General features: G+C 41.7%; 1 protein-coding gene across 6 annotated transcripts in view; it reads left to right on the top strand.

Annotated features, from left to right (window-relative positions):
- The window catches only part of TENM4 (teneurin transmembrane protein 4), a 358119-nt gene that overhangs the window by 247558 nt on the left and 84437 nt on the right, over positions 1–26124 (top strand). For all 6 annotated transcript variants that reach the window (XM_037377895.1, XM_037377897.1, XM_037377893.1 and 3 more), the window contains 2 exons: positions 6739–6955; positions 21310–21429. In XM_037377895.1, the coding sequence (XP_037233792.1) occupies positions 6739–6955; positions 21310–21429 (337 nt within the window). The remainder of the gene's footprint in view (positions 1–6738; positions 6956–21309; positions 21430–26124) is intronic.

Below are 26124 nucleotides of genomic sequence, written 5' to 3'. Positions count from 1 at the left end.
GCTGTGAGTGTGACAATTGTTTTTTGTTCTGGGGAGGGAATATGTCATGCTTATCTCATCATAGTTTAAAAGTAAGCCAAGAGACCTGCCTCTTCTAATAAGCAGTGGTGTTCCATAGGCACACAGTTTTTCCTGTCAGGCAGTGGCTCGTTGTGTGCTTTAGGATCTCAATCAATTCCTACCAAAGCAGGCTTTCAGGGAAGCTGGAAGGTCTGGACGTGAAGGCTTACAGGTGAGGAAGACAGTCACAAAACCCCTTTAGTTACTCGTTGCCTGTCCCATCCTGCATGCTCAGGTGGAAAGGAACATGTCTCGTTTAACCAACCACCCGGCACATGTGGTGCTCACCATACCAACCATGTTTCTCTTCTAACACACCTGGAACGGGTTCAGTTTATTGTTTGGATTTTTGGAGAAGAAAATGATGTTTGGCTTTGGTCCTGCAACTCCTTCTTGGTAAATAGCAGAGATAGTGATCCCTCTGTCCACCTGAAGCTCTGGTGGGCATGTAAAGCAAGACACAGCCCTGAGTCCTCCACAATGACCCCAGTAGTTCCCGATTTTCAAAACTTCTGGTTGGTTTGTATTTTGGTTGGTCGTATTTTTTTGCATGCTATTTAAACACCATAACTGTAGAGGAATTATAGAGGAATGAAGGCAGGTTAATGAACATTGATAATATACAGCTGTGGGCTGGCTTCAGGGGCGGTGGGTTGGCTGGTGTGGATGATGTGCAGCTGTGGCTGGTTCCTGCTAAGTAGTTAAATAGCTCATAGGGGTATGGAAAAGGAGCACTGGATGAAGAGAGACACAGAAGAAGCAGAGGGAGGAGAGAGAACGCCCCAGATGTAGATGAGATAAGGAGAGGCCCTGGGAGAAGCAGGGGGCACAGATGAGGAGGGGCTGGCTGGAGAAGGAGCCTGGAGCAGGAAAAATCTGGACACAGCAGAGTTGAGAAGTGGGTGGACTGGCCTAAGAGGATCAAGAAGCATCCCAGAGAGTAGATGAACTGTTGAAACCTTGTGGGGATTGGTGGCTGTGCTGGGGCAAGGTGTGGGAACTAGTTATTGAAGTTAACCTGGTATGGGGTGGTAAAAGCCTTGTTGCAGCCAGCTAGTTCTGATAGAGCTGTGACATATAAAAGGCCCAATTTTCAGAAAGTGATGGGTCATGAGGAGTGTTTAGAAGCCAGGTAATTCTAGGTCACCTTAAATTTGGTATCCAGGTGACTATTTATAGAAAATAAATTATGATACTGAGTATCTCCTGAAACTCTAGAGTGAAGTCAGCATTCAGATCCAGTGTAGCTGTCCTGGTAGATACAGTGAGAGTGTTTAGAGTTGGTTAATATCAAGCGTTTTCCAGCTGGTATTAAGCAAGTGTCATGCTTGTTAGGCCCAGGTCCTGCTCCAAGAGAGCGCAGATAGTTCAATCCCTTCCTTAGAGCAATGCTCGCATGGAGAACAGGCTGAAAATGCATTGCAGCTACAAGGCTTTAATGAGAACTGTTGTGATTTCATTGGGTTGTGCTGGCACTGCGGAGCCCTTTGGGACTGGAACAGATGTTTTGTGAACAGAAAATAAAGACAGTCTCTGCTCCCAGAGAGTTAAGTCTGAGGTAGTGTTTTGAAGAGCTCAGTGATGGGATTGGTGGGTTTGTGATCTTTAAAATGAGAGACTGTCTTTCTAAGAACAGTTTTCCAGCTCCACCCACAAGATATGAGCTAGATGCAGTAATCCCAAAGTACAGCTCACTGTCTAGTGACATACGGAGTACAGGTTATCTGACCAAAGTGGACTTGGTCCCCTAAAAAGTAGTATTGGCTGAATAAACTGGAGCTGCTTTTGCCTCAGTGGTGGAAAAGGAATGTTTTCTGCTGAGCCCAGTTCTTTCTCCTTTGTGCCTGTCTCTCTCTGTAGGGAATGAGACAGGAGTCACAAGATGAGCTCCACAGGTCCCATCTAGTCTTTCTTACTCTGTGGTTACATGAGTCTTAGTGGAAGATGCAAACTGTTGATCAGATTACTTATCAGATGTGGCAGTGTCTTGCCAATGGCTCCCTCTTCACAAAGGCAGTGATTTGATTCACTCCATAACTCTGAGAATGTGAAAGGTGTTTATTTCATGGCTTTGGACAAAGAAGGTGTGATGGAAGAGTTGTATTTTTGGCAGGACTGCCAAAAGGACACACGTGTATATATAAGATGCATAAAATATCTCAAAGATGTAAAAATTCTCATTACATGGAAATAATAAGAAACATGAGAGATGGCTTAAAATCTGGCTCAGTGGTAGATCTCTGAATTAATTTGTTAATTGAAAGGCATCCATGAGTGAAACTGTTTCTGATGGGATCCCTTGGAACTGGTTGTTGTATCCGACCCTATTCAGCATTTTCATCATGGTCTCAGAATACAGTTTAAATGTCTCCTGGTAAAATTTAAGTCACCTGAAGCTGGATATGATGGTAAGTAGGATACACAGATCACTGATACAGATTGATCTGACTCGCATCACTACAAGATCACAATCAAACAAAATGTGTCTTAATGCAGCAAAATGCAAGATAATACCCCAGGGAACAAAGAAAGCATGTTGTATTTATGGGTTGGGAGACTCTTGAAAAGCAATGACTTGGAACAGGACCTAAGGTCACAGGAGATAACTGTCTCAACATGAGTTCTCAGTGCAAGGCTGTTGCTATAAGGCTACTGTGAACCTTAGAAGTACAGAAACCCAAAAGCTGGGAAGTTGTCTGTTTTCTGTACCTAATATTGCTGCCACAGTTGTGTGTCCAGTGTTGGTGCCCTTGCATAATAAAAGATGTGAGATTACTGGAAAGAAATCAAAGGATGCCACACAACTGAAAAAAAAAAAAAAATCCAGTGGCTGGAAGAAAAACTTTGCAATGGGAAGTTTAATCTTCTTCAGCTATTAAGAGAAAAGTTTTGGAATGGATTGTTGCTCTGTGTGGAGGGACTTGCACATGGAAAAGACTTCTGAGCATGCAGGGCAGAAGGAAATATTGGTAGCCTTGCAGACAAAGGGAAAACAAGTTCCACTGGTGGGATATTGGAGTTAGACAAATTCAGCCTTGAAATAAGATGCAGTTTCCTAGCAGTAATTAAGCATTTGAATAGCTTGCCGGAAGAAGTGAGGCACTCGCTGTAATTGGCTGTCTTTGATATATGAGATATCTTTCTAAAAGACAGGCTTTAATCCAGTTCTGGGGGGAAAAGAAATGAACAGCCTGTGTATATAAGAGGTCAGACAAGCTGATCTTAGTAGCCTCTTTGACCTTAAAGCACATGAATTGCTGTAATCCCTCTACGCAAGGCTTTAAACCTTGCATGTAGATAATTCAGCAACACGTTTGTTCTATGAAGTTCCATGGTGATATTACAGCTATATGTAGAATAAGGGAGCTGCCACTTCTTAAAACCAAGAGTTGCATAAATGTGTCCATAATGAAGAACTTACCGTGCTGCATATTAGTGCACTGGGAGCTACCAGAGTCATGAATCCATGCACAGACCATGGGTCTCTGTGGCTTTGTTGCTGCAGAACATGGGATGCAGAAGCCACTGATCCCATGTTCACCTTCCTGTGTTACCTCAGTCTGAAAACTTCACAGCAAGTTCTAAGGAAAATTCACCATTATGCTTTATAAATTTCAAAAGTGTTTTGTGTTATGACTTCATACTGTTCTGTGGTATCGTACCTTGCTATATTTTCCTTTGCTGCTGGTGCTGGCATCCCACATTTATTTTGTCTATTTGGACCATCAAAGCATGAGTTTTGTTTTGCTTTGATTTTATTTTGCATTAATCCATGCAGCTGCCTGAACGCCTTGCTCTTCCATGGGTCAGGAGCTTCTTGCAAATGTCACTTTATCTTCGCTTTTCTAATGGATCCAGTGAAAGATCCCAGGGCATGAGAAGTCATAGCTATGTACAATTTCATTGTATCTTCTTACCATTCACTGTAGGGCATCACTTGGATCATTTGCAGACCATACAATTAAAAAAAAACAAAAAAAACCCAAAAAAACACAGGAAAATAATATTCAGATGGTGAATCCCTGTTTATAATTTGGTTGATAGCTTAACTCTTGGTGGTTCTACATGGCACAGACAGAAATGGCCTTTACATTTTCTAAGCTAAAGTAATGCTTTGCCTTGGTATTGATATTAGAGGGAGCGGTGTAGCTAAACCCTGTTTCAACTCTTGAGGACCTTAATGACTTCCAGATGTCAGTGACAAACCTCTCTGGTGTAATCACCCTCAACTTATTCCACAGAGGCCTGAAGCATGTTAGTTGAAAGCCTTACCTGCAGATGAGTCCTCAGCATTCCCACCTGTACAAAGCATTGTCCTGTGCATCTGTTCTTCAAATATTTATCTACAGTTTCCTGCAAAGACAATGCTTCCTTGCTGTCTTGCAGCTTCAGGTCCCAAAACGCATTTCTGATGCCTGGAATAGACAGGATAATGAAGAGGTATGGTACAGCTGGTTTGCTGTTCTCTCAGCAGAGTGTCTGTAGCCTTAGAAAACATTATTAATGTGGGGGAGAAAATGACATCATTTTATCTTGCTTGAAATGGTAGTCGATATAGTAACAGGGCTGGTTTATTGTTTCTTTTCCATTTCTTCTTTTTCTTCTAGTAGGTAGCTATGGATAAGCGTGTTACATCTATGCAGGTCTTTATTCTGTAAACAGTCTCTCAAACTGCATCTGAGATTTGACCTTCCAGAATCCTACTGGCCTAATCATCTGCAGCAAGTCATTTTTTTAATGGGCAAATAAAACATAATTAGTTCTTTTTCATTATCACTAGTCATCAAAAGAAAAGGCAGATGGGTAGGTTTTGTGCCTGAGCTGAAAATTTTTGTGGCAATTTTGCAAGGAGTTATAAAGATGGAGAGATATCAGAACAGACAGAGGTAAAGATAATGGATGGGAATTTCAAAAGCGTTTTTGCTAGTCTAACGCTGCTCCCATTATCATTAACGGCAGGTGTAGAGCACTTGTGAAAATGACTCAGTGTGTGTGTGCGTGCATGTCTATGCGGAGCAGGTACTCGTTGCACTTTGACCTACATGTAGACTGGAAGCTCTGGGAATGTGGAACAGGCTTTTTGTTCGGTTTTCTGCGTGCGGGTAACAACATGAAATGATGTTGCCAGTGATGTTTTATGGCACTAAAATTTTCCAAGAACAGAACAGGTATAACTCAACAGAATCTGAGTCCGTGACGTGTAAGCCATCATAAGTACTAGAGCAATAATAGCAGATCGGATTCTCATCCTATTTATATTGCAGTAAATTCAAAGTAATGCCAATAAGATTAGTGAAAGGACTTCTAATTCATACTGGTATAACTGGGATGAAGCTGAAGCTCACAATCTGTAATGACAAACTGCCTTGGTTTAAGTTACTGTTTCTTTGAAATAAAAAATACATCATCCTGACAACTCCAAATCTCATCCCACTTCACGAGAGACCCTACCTCACAGGAGAGTGTTGCTCTCCAAGCACGTTCATTTCTTGCTTCTATGCTGAAATCATTAGTAGGATGCTAGCTGTAAAGGTGGTTTCTCTGATATATAGAGCTCCCAGCAACTACACTGAGACCAACCACTCATTCCACATAGGTCTTTGAACAGCCATCACATGGTAATAATTTTCATTCACTGTCAAACTGTCTTGCTTGAACTGATGAGTTGGAAGTGAAGGGCTCCATATCCCATTACCCCAGAACAAAAATATCCAGTTCCCTTATCTGATTTAAAGATCCATCTGTACTACATGCTAACAACTTTTATTTCTAAATGTGATGCTTCGTCAAACCTCTTCTGAGCTTTTTTTGTATTTCCTTTCCTGTCACCGCTGTTTTACTAACCTGTTTGCAATGAACAGTGGCATCTCGAAATGAACTGGGGAATGTGGCTACGGTGGTGGGAGGGGAAGTGGCACTCTCTGCATTTGATGACAGATATGCAAACCCTCATTTTACTAGAGTATGTTTGGCAAGCTTTTCTCATGTGTGTCCACCGCTATTATTGTTGTTATTATTAATTTAGTGGTGCTGAAAGTACAATATTTATAGCCTGAGAATTTGAGGTCATCTGTTACTCTGTTAGTCTGCATGGAATAGATGTGACAAAAGGCCAAAAGAGTTTACACTTTCCCTGCAAAATCTCCCTTACTTTCTCACCTGTCTAGCCAGAGTGTTTAGCGGGTTGCATGTATAGATCTCTCTGTAGCTGTGGTAGGTACCAAGGCTTTATTCACTATTTAGTCCTGCTGAATGTGACTCTGATAGCCACATTTGGTATGATGCAATGTGCCTGTGATTTGCACAGGGAGCAGGACCAGTGTACTAAAGTCATTTATATATTGACAGGAAAAAACACACCTTTTGGGCCTCTGGAGTTATCTGAGTGACTGAGATGTGAAATGGCATATCCCAGAATTAACTTCAAAGATGCTTTCTTTTAGGGTCTGATCTCGTATGTATGTGTGGTTTTTCATATATTACTTATTAATGCATATTCATGTTACATGTCAGTGCATATTTGAGGTTCTTTATTGTGGCTTTAAGAGAACATGCCTTCCTCTATATAGGTGTAAATTCACGTTTCTCTGTTATGTGCACTGGAGAGTGATCTTGCACCCTGAAGTCTACACCACTTTATGTTACCATTGCTCTAATATCTTCCTTACGCTTCTGCAGATGGCCTGGTGGACTGCATGGACCCAGACTGCTGCTTGCAGCCACTGTGCCATGTCAATGCGCTGTGCCTGGGCTCCCCGGACCCCCTGGACATCATCCAGGAGACGCAAGCCCCCATCTCCCAGCAGAGCTTGCATTCATTCTATGATCGGATCAAGTTCCTGATTGGCAAGGACAGCACTCATGTCATCCCTGGAGACAATCCTTTTGAAGGAGGGTAGGTGAATTTTGGTTTTGATTCAGTAAAAGGTAAAGCATAAGCCACTTGGCCATTTTAAGATGGGGAATGGCAGCAAGATGCAGAACATGGAAATTGTCTAGGGGAAGTAGATATCTGAAGAATTTTGTGGCTGATGTATTTCTGCTGACTGTCTCCTCCTCTGCAATGTCCTGCCAGCCGGTAAGACAAGATACTTCTCTCCCAACACATACTGGCAGTTGCATCTTTCCTGCCTTATTTCAAGAAGTGAAAGCCATCTGTTCAGCAGGGTGCCTCTAGTTCAAGTGACTGACATTTTCCAGAAGTGTCTCGTAAACAGCAGTGTCAGACCTTCCACTGATGGAGCCAAAAGAGAGGGAAACTAGAATGGTATTTACAATCTATAGTGTGACTTTTAGAGACTTCTAAAGATCTGAAGAACATCTTACAGCCTAGGGAGGACTAGGAGAGTGATTTCCAATATAAACAATCAACTTGAATATAGATTGGTTTTAATACTTAGACATTCTTTATCGCTGGAATCATCATCAAGAGGCAGGAACTGGCAAAGCAATCTTACACGGCTCACTTCTGTGACTGCATCTCAGCCATTTGTTTAAGTACGTGCCTGGCTGTGAGGGGAGGCCATCCCTTTAAAATCATAGGCTTGCAACAGGGCACTCTAATACATACCCTGCAGTGTCAGATTCTTAGATCATTCGGCGTCTGCCATGAATGTTGCCTTTCAGAAGTGGTGACCCTGAGCCAAGAGGTGGTTCTCAACACTTAGGTTTGGACTCTGTTGAATTCCACTCGGTCATTAACTGCTTGCTTTCAGTTTTCCCAGACACAGCAGTGAATAGGTTGGGACTGAATATATACAACCCTCCTGTCTGTGTGGGTGTTTATTTCAGCACTTGCCTCTCAACAAGCCTCTCGGGCCCTTCTGGGTCTGACCTAATGCGCTTCCATTAAGGGACATTGGCAGCGTTCCTTGGGTACCACCTCCCATATATTGCCATCTTTGGTGGTCTACAGGCTGACCTCAGACATGAACCACTTCAGAGAGCACCAGTGTCAGGGAGTTAGCCTGATGTGATAGCTTCCCTGATTTGTCGTGCTGCCAAGCCCTTCAGGGTCCAAAAAAGCTGACAACTGTGATTCAGATTAAGGCCAAACACTCATTATGTTGCAAACTGCTGTACTTCATCAGCATTCTGAAGATTGCAGGTTCTGGGTACTGCACAGTTCAAACGCTGAACTAAATGTTAGCAGAGTGAATTCTCTGCTGTCAGTTGTTGTGATTTGTTGCTGTAAAATCAGGTTTTGGAATATAAAATAGATTATACTCACAATTTAATTTTTCTGATGTATTTAGGATTGCAGTTCCTCAGCTGAGCTTGCAGTCGGAAACCTTTCCACAGAAGACTCTGGTATCAGGTCCATGTGTATCAATTCTGATAAGTAGAGAGTTTTGGTAGACACGTGTCTGTGTTTTATGAACTTTTCCATACAACTAAAGAACTGCAGGAATCTCCATACATATGTGATAAAAACAAAATAAAAAATTGCAGCTTCTCTTTAAAGGCTGCTTGCATTCAGCAGCACACAGAGGTGGGGGAAAATAATGGGAATTTCTTATTTATACATTGAATTTGTTTCTGGGAGTGCCTGCAGAGGACCAGCAGAAAGACTGTGTCATTTAGGGTCACATAAACTCCTACAGGAGTTACATGTGTTTCATAGATCTGATGATAGGTCTCTACATAGGAAGGAATTACTAACCATCTGTAAACGTCCTGCTAAAGGATGATTTGGGATTCAAAAGGAGCATCTGCTAGCAGAAATGTTTATCTGGCATATAGATTACTAGAGTGAAGGAATGCAAAGATTCAAATCAATAGGAAGGGTTTTAATGATTGCTTTTCATTAACTGCAGTGGAACTAATAAATGGGGCTCTTTGTTCCATTTAAGTTAACACGAAGAATTATACACAGATAGCGATGATTTATGAGGTTGCCATTCTTAAAATATCAGCGTAGGGTGTGTATAACTAGATATGGTCTACAGGCACGTCACCTCAAGCTGTGGTTGTATTGCATCTCTCAAGTTAAATATCTTGACTCATCACGAGAACAGCTGCAAATAACAGTGAAGGACCACAACAGAAGGTATATTTTCCCCTGAGACAGCACCACAACACAAGTCCAGGCTTACCGGTCTGTTGTGTTGCTAAAAATGCCATTACGCTTTTGGGATCTTAAAAGACACCAAGTGTTCCTGTTAATTCTTAAAGATCCTATAGATCTGGATAAACTCAACCATTGCAAGTGTTTTCTGCTTACTTGAACTTCTCTTTGTAGTTTCAATTGTCTGTTTTCACCCCCTGGAATGCTAAACCTTTAAACAGCTGTCCCTTCTCACCCTGGAAATGGCAGTGCTTCAGCAGTGGTCAGAGTGGCTGCTCCATGGAGGAGCATGGGCTGGGACCATCTAGGACCCAGTGAGGCTGGGCAGACAAGCCTGGCTGCATCTGCATGTGTGGATATGCCCTTTCTTCAGCAGCATTCTCACTGTTGAATGTCCTCCAGTCGCTTTTACAACAGACAGGCGCTAAGATCCTTCTTATCCATGGAACTGCTCAGTCTCTCCGTGAAGGTCACAGCAGCAGCTGGGGGCAAGGTGAACCATTTTCATCTTCCCTTCCAGCTGCCGGCTTAATAGCTTGTCCAACAGGAGAGAGGGCAGGAAATCTTTTTGTTCTGAAGGAGGGCTCCAGCACCCTGCCTTAGGACAACCCTCCCCCTTCCATTGCTGCTGCTGCTGCAAGTCATTAAGCTGTTTCTCCTTCCTGGCATAGATCAGGACTGTAGAATGCTGGGCATGGAACATCCTGTATCTTTCTGTTCCAGCACTATCATCCTCATGGGGTAGGATTGGAGCTGGAGCCATGCCACTTGCTCTGAGCAGTCCCCCATGAGCAGGCAACACTGGGGTGAAGGAGACCTCTGTGTCCTGCAGAGACACCTGTGGCACAGGCACACTCATCGTTCAGGTCAGGAGCCGCAGCCTACTCCTCAGGTCTTTATCAGGTCATGGCTGGCTGATGATCACCCCTGGGAGAACCCCAGCACATTTGCATTCCTCTGTGGCCTGTGCAGAAGTGGCAGCAGAGTGAAGGAGATGACTGAATAACTATGCAATATATTTCCCGGGCTTCAGAAACACAGCTTAGCTACCCTTTAGAGAGAACAGCAGTGCAGATCGCCTAATGGATACAAATAAATGAATGCCTCGTGACAGCTAGCCTTTGAGTGAATTTATTATTGAATTACACTCCAGCTTTTTAAGAACAAGCTGAGCTGACAAGCTCTCTCACCACTGCAGAAGAAAAGGAAAGACAATGATAAATTACCCTGATGGATAAAGGTAAAGACCTTGTCTCCTGCAAAATACCAGCAATTATATATTATTCATGTTTGGGAAGAAAAAATAATCATTGCCCATATTGAAATGAGTGTTTATGATGATAAAGCAAGTAGCTAAATTAAATTCTGAATGCACAGAATGTCTTTTCACATCATTTTGATGAACAGATAACAAGTACTCTTCTGCTACTTGATCGTTCTTGTATTGATTTTGAAACCACTTACTCTTGCTGTTTGCTTTGTATTTTTAAGCCATTCTTAGTTGTCCATCACCATAAGGAGCAAGCACAAGATGCAGTGGTGTTAAGTTGTTGACTTTCAAGTAGGACACCTGATATATTTGTTCTCTCTTGAGGGACAATGTCAGAAAATTGCAATAACTTTAGCAAGGCTAAAGTCCTGATCCACAGGGTCTTCTATGTTAAATGTTGTCATAGGATTAAAGTACCTCAGAAAACCATGTGCAGAATTGGCATTTTTTTTAAGGAATATTTGAAAAAAAAAATCAGGTCATTTTTAAGTAGGTGTGGTTTATACCCCTTGTTTTTGGGAGCAGGTTGTACATATCTACTTGCTGCCAGCAGTACTAACCCATCCCAATTACATGGGCAGCTAGAAATAGCCAGCTGAGTTATAAAGACACATCAGAGAGCAGGATCTACAATTGGCTGCAAGACTAGTCCCTTATTGCCCTCAGGTCAGTAGTCTAAATACAAAAAATAGTTTTCATGGTTGAAAATTCTGATTGGAATGGAACTTGCACATTTCTTTTGCCACTACTAAGTGACAAGGTACCTGTAAACATGTCACTCAAGCTCCTGGTGTCCCCACTGTATGCCAGGCTCTACCACAGACCTTACTGATGCAGCTGGGGAAGGTTACACAAGCACTGTTAGATGCTAAGATAGACAGGTATACTATAAATGCATGTATGCACTATTTTACTATAAATAAATAAATGAATAGGGTTTATTGTCAGAGTTAAACTACATCGATCCCAAGCCCCATCAGAACCAAAGTTGTGAGTATTGATCATGGCCAAAGAACAACTAAGAAAATATCAGAGGATTATAATGGGTTTCAAAATGTTTTGGTAGTCCAACCAGCTCAGTTCTGAGTGATTTTGAAGCATATTAGGATGATATCTTAGCATCCTTGAAGGAAGATGTTCAAAGCATCTTCTCTTTTCCTTTCACCCATTTCTTCCCACACCTGGAGAGAGGGCTGTGGGTCCACATCAGCAGGTCTTCCTGAGGTTTCTTCACAGGAAAACCAAAGTACTCTGTCTTTTCTGTACTTTTCCCTCAAGAAAAGTGATTTTTATACGGTGAAGCAAGAAACGCTTCTTTTCTAGCCAAAGACAAAGTTAGAAGTCAAAAAACCCAAACTCATCGGATGTGACTTTCTGCTGATGATTTCTCCTGAGCTGGCTCCATGGTTCTGGCCCGGCTCCAGCAGTTTACAGCTCTGTTGGGCTGGCAGTGAAATGCGGTGGGTCAGGTGCCCCCACTGAACTGCAGGTACCGTGGAGGTGATGCAGGAGCCTGTGGAGCACAGCAGCTCCGTGGATTAGGCCATCTGTGAACACCAGGCTGTGTTATAGATATTAGACACCATCCAGCATTTCTTGGAGTGACCACGCATGGCACAGCGTGGTACCTGCGCTGACGGGAACAGGGTTGTATTTTTCCATACTTTAAATCAAGCTAATGCAGCACCTTTTCAAACCCTCTCCTTCCCAGCATTACTGTCTTCCAAAGGCATCATTCTGCTTTTATTGCTTTCTGCTTAAATGAACTACTTATTAACTACAAATGATAGCTTTTTGAAATATAGGAGAATAACAAGGAATTTTCAAAGAATTAATGTTTCCTATTTTGATAATTATTCATTTTAAGCAGAGGAAAGCCATAATTATAAAACTTATCTTTTCAGTGCACAGAGCATATATATATATATGTTTTCAATGCTTGCCTTTTTTCTTTTCACTTTAAATTATATAGTATGTCATTATTTCAGCTTAAAGTTATTTTTTGTTGGGCATGGCATTATTTCCATATAATAAACTAATGCAATGTATGCAGCTACTTACTATCACTTTGTGGAATTTATATCCACAGGACTCTATGAAAGCAAAGTTCCTATCCGTTTTTATGTGGGTTTGGTTTGGTTTTTTTTCCCATAACATAGTGTAATCATAATATAATTATATTCCTTTTTCACAAGTGGCAGTAGAAGGAATTACTGTGTACACTCATTAGAGAAACTAGAGTGCAATTTTTAACAAATATTAAAAACCATTGGATATTTATTACAAAATACAAACTCTTGAGTAGAACATTCCTAGTATGATTTGAGCGTGCTTCCAGGATCAGGCAAGGCAGCTGATATAAACACTGCACCATCCTGTACCTGGGATGGAGATTAAAAGATCTCAGGTGATACCTGTGTATATAGGAGTGCGCAGAAAGCAAAACTCAAGCCTGCAAAACTCTCAAGCAGAAAAACCAAACTCTTAACGAGTTAAGTACCTCCCAGATTACACAGGTGCTGACGTGCACATTTGGTTTGAGAGTCTAAACTACGTTGTAGATGCTGATGCATTCTCTTGGAGCTGACATGTAGATATTTGATTAATATTTATTCAATATTTGAGGTATGTTCCTCTGGGGGAAAAAAAAAAAGCATCCTATGCCTATTGTTTTACATTACTCATTGATGGCCGTGTCTGGCGTGATAACTATGAGCTGAGTCAGTAGCTTCATTCGATATAGCAACATCACTAGAAACTGCATGTCCTGTTCGTTGGAGAGGTTTGATTATTTCATTACTGCATAAGGCTTCTTCAAATTAAATACCAGCTCACTGTTGTAATGATTCTCCTGTACAACCCTGGCATGTTCATTCAGCAAAAAGCTGGAGCATTCTGCCCCAAGCTTTTTACTGCCTTACCTCTGCAGAGGTTTGCGGACCCCAGACCAGAAGGCAGAGCTTGAGCCCTCCTTGGCCAGCTCAGTGCAAAATCTCCTTTCCCATTTTGAATTGCAGGGCATACAGGTGTGAGCTGGTCCTGTTGGCTTTGCAGGGGTGCGGTAATGTTCTGCCTTGCCAGATCAGCTTTGGGGCAGTGGCCTTTCGCTGTTGGATGCTAACAGCTCAGTTCAAGTACAGTTTTCAACCATTTCAATTTATCAGGAAGAGTCTGTCCTTTGAGTGTGACATTTACTTGCTAAATTGGTTAAAACTTCCTACATAAAATAGCAGTTTTAAAATCCAAATCATAAAATCTTAGATATTTTATTGAACATTTTTTTTCCCCTAATTTCTTTGGATCATTACAAAGCTATCAAACACCTTATATGTAGTTAAAGAACTTTCCCTATGATCATCAAAAAGAAAGCTCATTTTATAATTATTCGGAAATACTGTGGTTTTCCTTCTGTTCTGCTCAGTTTTGCTTTCATGGTGCCTGCAATTCAAGGGAAGGAGTTGGTTTTATTTTGAGTCTTCTGCAGAGCTGAATATGTGGCCACAGCTTACAAAATAAATAGCGAACATAAAATACTATAATAATAATACAGAACTGATGATAAGTTCTGAAGACATTTTTTTGTGAAGACTTGACATGAATACATTATTCATCTCTGAAAGTTATTGCACCATAAAGTCTTTACCTCTTATAGAAATAATGGTTATAAGATCACTTCTGAAAAATTATGAAATGAGTATAATTCAGTATTAGGTGGAAAAATTATCTTGTACCTTATGAGCTACTAAATGCTTGACTTGAACTTTACAGACCTAAAAAAATAGGTGTGTGATTCTGTTTCGTTGAGATCTTGTGCAAAGCAAAAGAGTGTTTCTTTGGTTATACTGGAGTAAAGGAGAGAATCATCAACTTTAAAAGCATTACTTAGTCCAACCACATTGTGAAGAAAAGGGTTCTTCACTGAAACTTTGCAGTAAAGCACAGCCCAACTTGATGTGTGTTGCATTTCCCATAAAACTGTTCTAAAATACTTTCACTTAAATTGTGTAGTTGGAGCCGGTTTTGTAATTTCAGAGACTAGCATCAGTGTCTTTCCTGCTTCATTTCCTATTTGCTGAGCAGCATTCCTGTTTCCCATGTCCTTCCACCTTCCTGTGAGAGCCCAAGTGAGAAATCTCAGGATGCAAAATAGTCAGTCAATGAGGCATAGAAACCCAGGATGTTTTGGATGGCAGAAGTGTCATCTCTTTCCAACAGTGGCCAGATTGCTTGGCAGACCAGAGAGGAAGATTGTGCTTTCATAAAGAGAAAAAGTACACACATTGAGTAGGTGAATAAAGTTCAGATCTTGGGAGAAGTTTTCAAAGCAATGAGGGCCTGAGTCTTTCAAGAATGGAGCCAGCAGGGAATTGTTTTGAGAGCAATGATCATTCAGTCATGGGTTTTCTAGAAGTGGTAGACAGCCCTCAAAAGATATTTTCTTACTAAACTGTCATGCAATCAAAATACCTTCTTTTCCTTTTGGAGGAGCTACAACTAGCAGTCACTAATATTGCTAAAAAAGATGATGCCACAGGAGATTTTTTTATTATTATTATTATCAATTTATAAGTCTTAATGGAACAAAACGGAGTCAGGCGTGTGCAGTGGGGAGCTTGAGAAACTGGACAACAGCTGGTCACAAAACCAAGCCCTCTCTTGGATACTAAAAATATCAGCTGAAGAAGGCCTGCTGTTTTGGTACTGTCAGGTTAGACCAGATATAAAGAGACAAGTAGAATAAAATCTGCATCTAGAGGTGTTATTGTAAATCTTGACTGATAAACTCTCTCCTCTTGGACTTCAAATGCCAACTTCATTAGTCACATTTATAAACGTATCCTAGCATTACGTTGCTTTTTGCCCTGTCCTCCTTCAGACAATTTAAGTAATGGGTTTTCAATGACGTTTCATTCAGTTGGCTTTATTGTGTGTTTTGTAGAATATCTAAAAGGCTGTAGAAGGCTTCTTGCAAAAGGTTAACAGCTAAGGACCATGCCCGCATAAAGAATCATCAGCGTCTCCTGACCCTTCAGTGATGAGACCTTATAAATAGCTTCGCTGAGTAGGTTAAACACAGCAGATACTGTTTCTTGCTGCAAACAACTTAGAATTGACTTCCTCTTATTGAGCCTGGTCAGAGCCCTTATAAACTTTGCTCTTCATCACCTGCTCTTTTTCTCCTGGGTCTCCCACTCCATCAGCTGCTCAGAAAGTTGAGTGGCAGGATCTCTTGCAAGCCACATCTTTCAGTGCCACCATAGGAAACCCTTGTATTTGACCAAGGAAACTTGGTCAAATGTCAGTGCATTTAGTCCCTTTCTCAGATTGACACTGGCATTCTGATGCTCCGATTATTGGCAAACTTCTCGGCTGAGCCTAATTAATGATTTAGAATCATGGAATCGTTTTGGTTTGAAGGGACCTTTAAAGGTCATATAGTCTAACCTCCTGGCATGAGCAGGGACATCTTCAACCAGACCAGGTTGCTCAGAGCCCCGTCCAACCTGGCCTTGAGTGTTCCCAGGGATGGGGCATCTACCACCTCTCCCGGCAACCTGTGCCAGTGTTTCACCACCCTCCCTGTAAAAAATGTCTTCCTTCCATCTAGTCTAAGTCTGCCCTGTTTTAGTTTAAAACCATTCCCTTTTGTCCTATCGCAACGGGCCCTGGTAAATCCATCTGGATTTGTATTTGTATACCAGCTGCACAACAGCTGCCAAACCCTTTCAGAAACTCCCTTGTGCTGTCCAAGGTGGTGTGGGGGTCTTTCTGGATGACTACTCTTTAATTTTCATTTTTTCATATAACTGTGCCTTTCTTGTTTGAAAAGGAACCCTTCAGCAGGATCTTTTCCATTCTTTTTCCAAAGCAGAATTCCTTAATTCAGATGGCAGCTAAGGTCAGTTGGTAAGTTCCAGGTTTAATTTCTTCCCACAGCTAAACTGAACTGAAGAAGCCAGACAGGGATTGACTCCATTCAAGGAAAGACTATCAGGACTTTTTTTCTGCATAGTTAAGAGGCAAGTGGGGAGGACTTGTTTTACAGACAGCTTTAGAGGGAAATGCTGCCACAAGCAATGAACTTGAAGATCTGCATGTTCTGCTCTTCTTCTTTTGTCCTTCGTCTGCCAGCTCAGGCATTTTCTCTGTATCCATGTGTTTGATCACGGTGCCCTTAGCTTTACCTGGCATTCTACCAATTTTTCTATCTATTCTAGTACTAGACTGCCCTGAGGTTGTTTAACATGAGACATGTGCATTCAACCCAAAATGGACGAGGTACATTTTGCCTCATCCTGTGTTATTATCAAGCAAAAAGGTCACAACAGCTGAAGCCATGAGATTGTGTTCGGAACAAATGACTCTATTTATAGGCATTTATCATCGGGGTGTGTGAGCGTGTCACAGATGAAGTGTAAAATGTAAAAATCCTTGTGCAAGGGATTAGCAGATTAGTACAATTATCCAAATTAGTACAAATATTCTAATGTCTCTGTAAGGAGGAGATGTGCCTGGGTTGTTATTCTGCGAGGGGAGTGCAGAGACACATGCTGACTAGCTGGCATGACCAGTGTCACACAGCAGGTCTGTAGCACAGGAATGGACGTGAGATCACCTAATTTCACTAATAATGCTCTTCCCAATGAATAATTACTTTCTAGATTTTCACTCTATGGTGCTCTGTTGAAGTTTCATCTGGAGCAGAAGGATAAATCCCATATGTGTGTGTGTATATATATTAAAAAATATGGAAGTGGTAAGTAATTCCAAAAAGATTAAGAGATTTATAGTGGCAAATAAAAATATTTATTATGAATAACTTGGCTGAGGATGGCTAAGTAGTCGTGATAACCATCTCCACACATCTGAAACCTTTAAAGGAGAAGACACAATGAGTTACAGTGGAAATATTTTGAGGAGCTGCAGAAATTCATTGGGGTGAGATTTCCCATGGCACCTATCCTCAGTCAAGGAAGGAATATACATTTCTTGCAGCAAAAGGGAGTTTAGGATGCATGGAATTTCTTTTTCCCAATGAAAAATGCTTAGCAGAAGCGGTATTGTTGTCTGTTTCCCAGTGCCAAGCACAGTGTCAGTGGAAAAAATCTATGAATAAGAAGTAATAGAAGGGCCAATGTCTAAGTTGTGAGACATTGAATCAGAGTCAGTATCAAAGACAAATCTTTAATGTGCTCCCATAATATGAAATGGCTTTTGAAGAATTTACTTTTCTGGCTTCTGCTCTAAAGCTGGTTTTGTCTGCTTGACTTTTGTGGACAGCCTGTCAAACTTTCTGTATATCTGAGCAGTGGGAATGTAAAGGCATCACTGCACCCCTGTCTGTTTTGCCACTGTGGCCCAGATCTTACCGGGAAGACTTAATTTAATTTTCTAGGGAATAAAGAATGGCTTCACAAAGCGATGGTGTAAAATTATCTGATCCACTATCTGGCATTCTAGATGGCATTCCAGCAATGATTCAGTATTTCAGGGAAGCTCTTATGGACAAATAAAAAAAAAAAAAAAAAAAAAAAAGAAAAAAAAAAAGGAAAAGTCTAATTAAAGAGGAAAAAAAGCAGGCTGTTTTTTGTTGTAAAGGAAGAATCCATACAGCCTCCTGTAAAAGTGGTGAAGAAAGCAAAACAAAACAAAACGAGCCAGAACACAAAGGCATCATCTGTTAATAATTCAATGGGAAGATGAGGCTCCGGCTACAAGAAATTCAATTTTGCTCAACTGCAGAAAGCGCTCTGAACTGGCAGGCATAGACTGATGGAATAAATCTCTTCTATTAACATGAGAGATAATTTTATGTAAATATATTGGGAGACCTTCTAGCAGAGCGGAGCATCTTAGCAGTACCACTTAACTTGTTTGTAGTGTAATTGCATTTAGACCAAGGTCTTCTGAAGGAAATGGCTGACTAAATTAGTGTTAACCAGGTTCCTGGGGGGCTTGGTGCATTGTGGATAGTCGATCTTGCCTCCAGAAAGGACATGTTGACTCTAGAGAAGCCAGCTGCTTCCAACACACTGTGTTTTACTGGTTTTCCCGAGTGGGGCAAATTTTGTCACCCAGGGAAGGAGAAGATTTGAGCCTCTAATCAGGGAGAGTCTGGGCTCTGGTCTTCCTCCAGTTTCCACCCCTCCTGCTTTTAACTGAGTTCAGATTTGTGCATGTTGCTCCAGCTTCTTTTTATCACTGTGGTTTAGGAAAGATGTCTCCTTTGAGGGAACATCTTTCCTTATAGCATGTAAATAAAGCTATTGTTATAGTCCTCGGGAGGATGGTGGATGCAGCTGGGCTTGCTGACGAGCTGCTTCTCTGAGAGGAGATGCCAGCGTCGTCTGAGTTAGTGAGCACGTAGATGTGCTAACAGAGTTGGAGTGCAACGTGTGAAGCATGATCTAGAATGAGAACCGAGTCTCTGGCTGGAAGGTGGGAGTTGAAACACATCCGACACAGCTGCCAAGGAGAGAGGAGGTCACTTGTTTCTCCATGTTGTGCTGGTGCTTGTTATTGTAGAAATAGTTGTCACTGATATGTAATGGACCAGATGCTTGCTAATATAAAGCACATCCCCCCGTTAACATGAGCTGAGGATCGAGGCCAATGTGCTTGCAATGTTACTTAGAAGTTTGCAACTGCTTGGACATGTGTTTTGTGTAGGACAGCAGGAGAGACACCTGCAATATGTTGTGGTTTTCCTTTGCTTGCTTTTAACTCTTGGAAGGGAAAAAACAACAGGTGGAAGTATTCTTTTTGCGTTCACAAAAATGTATGATCTTGTCTCTCAAGTATTTTAAAACATTGGTAGTCACAGTATTGGCTTGTATACGCTGTCAGTAATTCTGAGCAGCACGTCCCTCGTGCTCCAGTCTTAGTCTTCCAACAGTCTGTAGTGATTCCTCACCTTTCACAAGATGTGCAGCCATTTGATGGGAAGCTGAGAGAAGACGGTTTCAAACCCTTCCTCAGGTCTGTCTAAAGGATGGAAAAGGAGATGGGGCAGGGTGGGGGGGATCATGGAAAAATCCAGGAAGAGGAGGCTTAGGTTCTGCTCTCAGCTCAGACATAATCAGATACATTCACTTCGTGGAAAAAATGCACTGCATTTGGTGACTTGTTGATTTCAGTGGGGTTATTCCAAGCACTGACATTTTCCCAAGCATGTTCCATGGCATCATGATCCTTTGAGTTATGCTTTGCCTGCGTGTTAGAGAACGATGTGCATAGTACCATACTGGAACATTATTTTAAATTGGTTCTATATGGGAGGCTGTGTTAGAGCTTTTAATGGGAGAAGCAACAGAAGTCTGAATAATATTATTAGCTCCAAGCTGGGTCCAAATCTTTTCCTACATGACTCCTTAACAAGTCAGTGATGATATATCAGAGAAAACTCAGTGACAGAAAAAATCATTTCCATTATCTCATTTTCCTGTTGCCTGTTCCAAAACTGGATATGAATCCGGTCACATTGTAGTTTGCCAACACATTCTGGTAACACTTCAAGAAATTTTGTTAATACTGGAACTCTCAGTTTAGATCAGTAGGAGTTTTGTTTAAGACACCCTGACAAATGATCTGTTTTCTGTACTGTGGAATATACAATAGCACAGCCCTTATTAAAATGATGTTATGTTTTATCTCCTTGAGTTATACAATATCAGATTGTTAGGTGGACTGTAAGAAAATAACTTGATCTTTCCCTGATGATCCATGTTTATGAAATCATCATTACAAAACATTGCAGACACCATCCTTTGCTTCAGTAAACCAGTAAAGCAACATTTCTCAGTTGAAGTGGGTAGATAGCAAGTGCAGCTGGGATGATTTACTCTAGCTAGAGATCTGGTCCTGCACCTGTAGAAACATTGGCTTTCAATCTCTGCTCTCCAGCAGGACAGCAGTTAGGAAAATCACTCACTGGGTCACGCTAGCACACTGACACCACAATTTGCTGTTGCTGCTCAGAAAAATAGTTACCTTCAGCCAAAAATTGGGTTCAGACACTCTCACAGACATGTGATGCTTTGTCTTTATAGGAAGCTCCTCAGGTAGCAGTGTAGTAATGACTTAGAGGACTGGAAACAGACTTTGGAATAAGAACCTAGAAAATCTGTCTTCGGCTTTACTGCAGATTTTCTGACTGACCTTGGACAAATAAAAATCTGTCTGTGCTTTATTTCCTTTCTCTGTAAAATACCTATCTTGCAGCATTAATCGATGTTTGTAAAGATCCTTGAAATCCTTAGATAAAAGAGTGCATTACAGAGCATAGAGTAATTGGAATAGATGTAGCCTATAAAATAGTGCAATCTACCAAACTTGGGAGGAAAAGGCTTGTCCTGTTGGCGTGCTCAGTTCCCCAAGCAGTTAGTAGGGAAGCTATCTGAAACTAGCAAATTATCTGTCGTGGTTCTCCCAAGTGTGGAAGAAATGAGAAAGAAACGAGCCATCAAGCCTTGGTGAGGGTGCTTCTGTGGCTTTTGTGCCTTAAATATGTCCAGTTAGGTTTCTGTTCGCTTTGATTTTAAAATGTGCTTTGCCTTTAATTGGGGCAACGTTGTCAAAACTGTGAAACTTAGTTGGTTATAGCAAATTCCAATGTGGTGGTTGTGAATCCTACAGAAGTCTGTAGTTTATCGAAGTATATGCTGCAGCAGTTGCTTTTCAAGAGTAGGATAAAGACGAACCTCATTTTAGGTATTGAATGTTCTTACACAACTCCTGAGAAAGTCTTCGGCAGAGCATCCCCCCATCAAGACACATGGCATGGCCCCCAGCTTTCCAGGATATAAAGGCCTAGGCTTTCTAATCCACAGGAATTCTTAGCTGCAGAAGCAGAGAAAAACCTTGAAACTGTCAAAACACTGACTATTTCTTATTATTTTTCTCCTTCTTGCAGACATGCATGTGTGATTCGAGGCCAGGTGATGACGGCAGATGGGACCCCTCTAGTTGGAGTGAACATCAGCTTTGTCAACAATCCTCTTTTTGGATACACGATCAGCCGACAAGACGGCAGGTAGGATCTCTTTACAGGATTTACGGTGTTCATTCAAACAGCAGTTGCAGCGTTATTCCCATCAACACTGAAGAGAAACTCCTTCCAAGAGCATGTTTATTGTTGGTGCATTTTGAAGATGTTGGTGCATTATTTTTAGTTGTTATGGGGCTACATCTGGCTGGCAACCAGTGACCAGCGACGTTCCACAGGGTTTAATTCTATGGTCAGTCCTGCTCAATGTGTTTATCAACGTCCTGGATGCAGGAGCTGAATGCACCGTTATCAAGTTTACTGAAGATCCCAACCTGGAGGTGCTGTTGACTCCCTTGAAGGGCAAGAGGCCTTGTAGAGGGATCTAGATAGATTGGAGCATTGGGCAATGATTAATGGGAGGAAATTTAACAACTCAAAATGCTGGATTCTGCAGCTAGGATGGGATAACACTGGGCACAAGTACAAACTGGGAGAGGAGCGGCTGGAGAGCAGCCCTGCAGAAAGGGATCTGGGGGTGCTCGTTGGCAGCAAGCTGAGTAGGAACCAGCAGCGTGCCCTGGCAGCCAAGAAGACAACCCACATCCTGGGTGCATCCATCACGGCATCACCAGGCAGTCAAACGAGGTGATTATCCGGCTGTATGCAGCATTGGTGTGGCCTCACCTTGTGATCGAAATAAATTTTTTCATTTTATGATTAGGTGTACAGTTCTGAGCCCCGCTATTTAAGAAGGATGTGAAGGTCCTTGAATGTGTCCAGAAGTGGGCAACAAAGCTGGTGAGAGGGCTGGAAGGAATGTCCTGTGAGGAGAAGCTGAGGACTTTGAGTTTCTCTAGTTTGGAAAAAAAGAGGCTGAGGGGGGACCTTATTGTTCCCCACAGCTCCCTGAGGAGGGGAGGCGGAGCGGGAGGTGCTGAGCTTTTCCCGCAGGTATCCAGTGACAGAGCGTGTGGGAATGGTTTGAAGCTGCACCAGGGGAGATCTAGACGGGACATTAGGCAGCATTTCTTTACCGAGAGGGTGGTCAAACACTGCAACAGGCTTCCTAGAGAGGTGGTCAATGTCCCAAGCCTGTCAGGGTTTAAGAGGCATTTGGACAATGCCCTTAATAATATGCTTTAAGTCGATCAGCTCTGATTTGGTCAGGCAGTTGGACTAAATGATCCTTGTAGATCCCTTCCAACTGAAACAGTCTATTATTTTCTATTCTGATTTATACTATTATTATTAACTTTGTGATATCACCTAAAATCTTCAGCCAACAACTGAGCAATCCATGTCCATGCATGTAAAGAAAAGATGTTTCCTGCTCCCAACAGCTTTATTCTTGCTAATTCATGTTGAAATGATTTGGAAGAAGCCGTTAAGAATAAGGTTGTGTTAGAGGGAAGTGCTTAAAATCTGAGCAATTGCGCTCAACCAAAACAAAAGCATTGCAAATGAGAATGCCTTTCATCTTATCTTTTGTCTGTCAGTGCTAATTGGCTCCCTTTCTTTTAAGAACAAAAAAGAAACATAAGGGGTTCCAGCTGCACATCCTCTATGTATTGACTACTAACCACTAGCACTTGGGAGAGGATTTATAGATTTTAGCACCTCTCCAATCCACAACTTTCATTAAAGGTTTGACTTGGCCAGAGAAGCTGATAGAATTATAATGAAAGAGAGGAACACGTGCTAGCAATGTGCACTTAATGCTGCCTGTTCATGCTTAGGGGACTTTGCACCTATTGGAACACACTGATGGTGACTAGGAGGCTTTCCAAGTGATGCTCCACCTCTTGGATGACATGACAATAAAATCCGGGTACCAAAGAGGCATCCCAGGAAAACTGGTGGTCCTCTTCGGAAAAGGATGCCTCTGGAGTTTGTGCGTTTGTATTGCCCATAGCTTAGGCATTAATGCAAAAAAGAGAAAGTCTTGAACATTTATGCTATGAGTATCTCTGTCGACCTTACTGAACCTACTTTGCATGAAAGCTGCACTCTTGAGATGAGATTGCTGTGCACAGACCGGTGCAAAATCTGTGTCTATTAGAACAGATAAATATGCCTGAAAAACTGGCACAATAATGCCTGCTATAACCTTTTTTCATCTCTTTCCTTGCCATATATACAATACCCAACTACCATGTGTAATCTTTCATTTAGATTACAAGTACTGTGAGGAAGGGACCATCTCTTTGCTTTGTAGTTGTGCTGTACCTAGCACAGAGGGGCTTTATCTTAGAATGTGCCTCCGGGCACCAAACATACCGCTAAGCTAAACAGGGGCAGAGCACGGAGGCGAGCGCTGCTATCCCAGCTCCAGACCTTTGTCATATTTGAGTAACTATTTCTTTCCAATTCTTGGCTGGTGAAAGGCAAATCCTCCCCTTGCTATAAACTTACTTCTACTGGGAGTTCAGGTTAAGGAGGCTCCTTTTGCACCATGTCCTTCCCAACCTCCAGCTGCGCAGGAGACCCAGGGCAGAAAGCAATGCAGCTGGAGCATCAGTATGCTCCACCAGTCTTCAGTGGACTGCTGGTTCCTCGGGGCTGGCTGCCAGCCTCCAGAAGTTAAATTAGTTTCAAGGAGCTCAGTGCTGCAGTTTGCTGACTCAGCCCCCGACAGATACTAGGCTCCAAATGATAAAAATGACAGAGATCAGCTGTCTCAGAGCAGGGAATCTGTGACCAAGCGGGATTCATCCTGAAGCTGGGATTTCCGTTGGCAGCTGCTGGTGGTCAGTCTAACCCCAGACTGCATGGTGTCAGCTCTTCTGTTTTCACTTTTTTCACCTTCCCCTCGAATTAATCTGCTTCTACAGAAACCTTGTGCATGTCTGGTACATGACCAACATTCAACAAATTGTCCAGTTGCAGCACTGAGTCTCTGGAATCAAAAAAAATAACTTTCAAAATTGGCTGAGGCACACAAACAGATATTTTCTCAAATGAATGGGTGCAGCAGTGCATCTGTGTACTCCGGAGGTAATAAATGGACAAGTGAAAGCGCTTTTCTTGAAGAACAACAAAATCCAGCGACTTCCTCAGTGGTGAGGTCTTCTAAAAATTACCTTGAAGTATTTAAGAGCCTTCAGACTAAAATTGTCAGGGCAGAAAAAGATGTCAGACATCCCCTATTTCTGATCCTAGTCCTGCCGCTGATTTAGCGGGTAGCATTAGATGCATCTCTTAACCTTCCTGGGCCAGTCAGCCAGCCTGTGAAAGGGAGCTAACATTTACTTGCCTTCCTTGGTGATTGCTATAGATTTTATTATATATTATTTGTAAAGCCCTTTCAAAATCACATAAAGAATTACTGCTATTACCATTTCTATTATGTGTTTTGATGGTTTTCAGTAATTTTCTGAATACAGCAGGACTCTCTTCTCATCAGCTTTTTCACAGCGCAGTTTTTGTGTGATTGAGTGACTTTGTTTCAAGAAGTTGCTGCTCTTAAGCAACAAGTAATTTCTCCTGCGCTGCAGAAGCAGACCACATGCACTCCCAGTCCATAGCAGTGCACAGTGTCATACAGGGTCATCTGGACCATCTCCAGTGTCATTCTGGTTTGGAGGAAAAATGGGAGCATGCATGCAAGCACTTACCTTATTCCAGGGGTTAGGAGATAATACAGAAAACTCACTAGCTTCATTATTTGGCATATTCACCATAGGAATAGCTATTTGAAAACGTGCACTGAGTTGCCTAAAATTGATTTAGCGAATAAGTTTAGTGATAGCAGGGCAATAACTGTGGTTTTAAAGTAAGGCAGTTTGAAGACAGAATTGCATCAGTTGAGCTAGATTGGTTCCTAAGCTGATTTTGTTGCTTCAAGTTTGTTTTGGAGGGGTTTTGGCCATGACCAAGTTTCAAAATGAATACCATAAGTAAAATTTCAGTTTTAGAATTACAGTGAACTGAATTTTTCGCCCCTGTAAGTGGGTTCACTGTATCCCAGGTCTCTGCAAGTGGGTTTCATTCCTATTACAGTACTCAGGTACAGCATCCAGTAGTAAAATCCTGGTTCTGTTTAAGTCACATTACTCAGTCTGAGCAAAAGTTGGATAACTTCAAGGCTTGCATGTGTTTTTAGCTAACTGTTGGGACACAGGGTTTTTTCAGCTAACAAGGCATGAACATGAAATAACTCTCAGACCACTCCATTGTATGCATTTCTCTTTGTAAAGCAAAGTTAATAGATAGATCAAAATATCAGCACTGAACTATAAACCACATTTTTAAAGAAAGCTTTAGATTTGATTAAACTGATAATTTATAAAGGCTGCAAGTCCTCATTATCCTATGGCTGTAGGCACAGTGTTAATAAACCAGCAGGAAAGTCTCCAGAGTATTTCAGTGTCGTGCCTGCCATTACATTCAGCAACTTTGGCATGGCTCGGAAAGACCAAATACATGAACTTTAAGAGCAAAGAGATGAGGAAGGGTTATACTTTTCTTTGTGGTGTTTTTGGGGGTTTTTTTTGGAGGCTGCTTTGTGGATAGAGAATTTCATCCTTTGGCCTGTCTCACCAGAGTCTTAAGAAAAACAGAACCATATGACCATACAAGTATGATTTTTTCAAAGTGATAAAAAAGACATCAGAGATCAGCAACAAAACCAGGAATAAAATTATTCCTTCAATCTCAAAGATGGTTTTGCTCTTGTTAATTTTAATTTCACTAAGGGACACTGGGAGGAAGGTGTTTTCAGTTTGGGTTTTTCTGTTTGGT

This window comes from Falco rusticolus, chromosome 2 (genome assembly GCF_015220075.1).
Source record: "Falco rusticolus isolate bFalRus1 chromosome 2, bFalRus1.pri, whole genome shotgun sequence".
NCBI lineage: Eukaryota > Metazoa > Chordata > Aves > Falconiformes > Falconidae > Falco > Falco rusticolus.
This window is presented reverse-complemented; position numbering and strand designations above follow the sequence as displayed.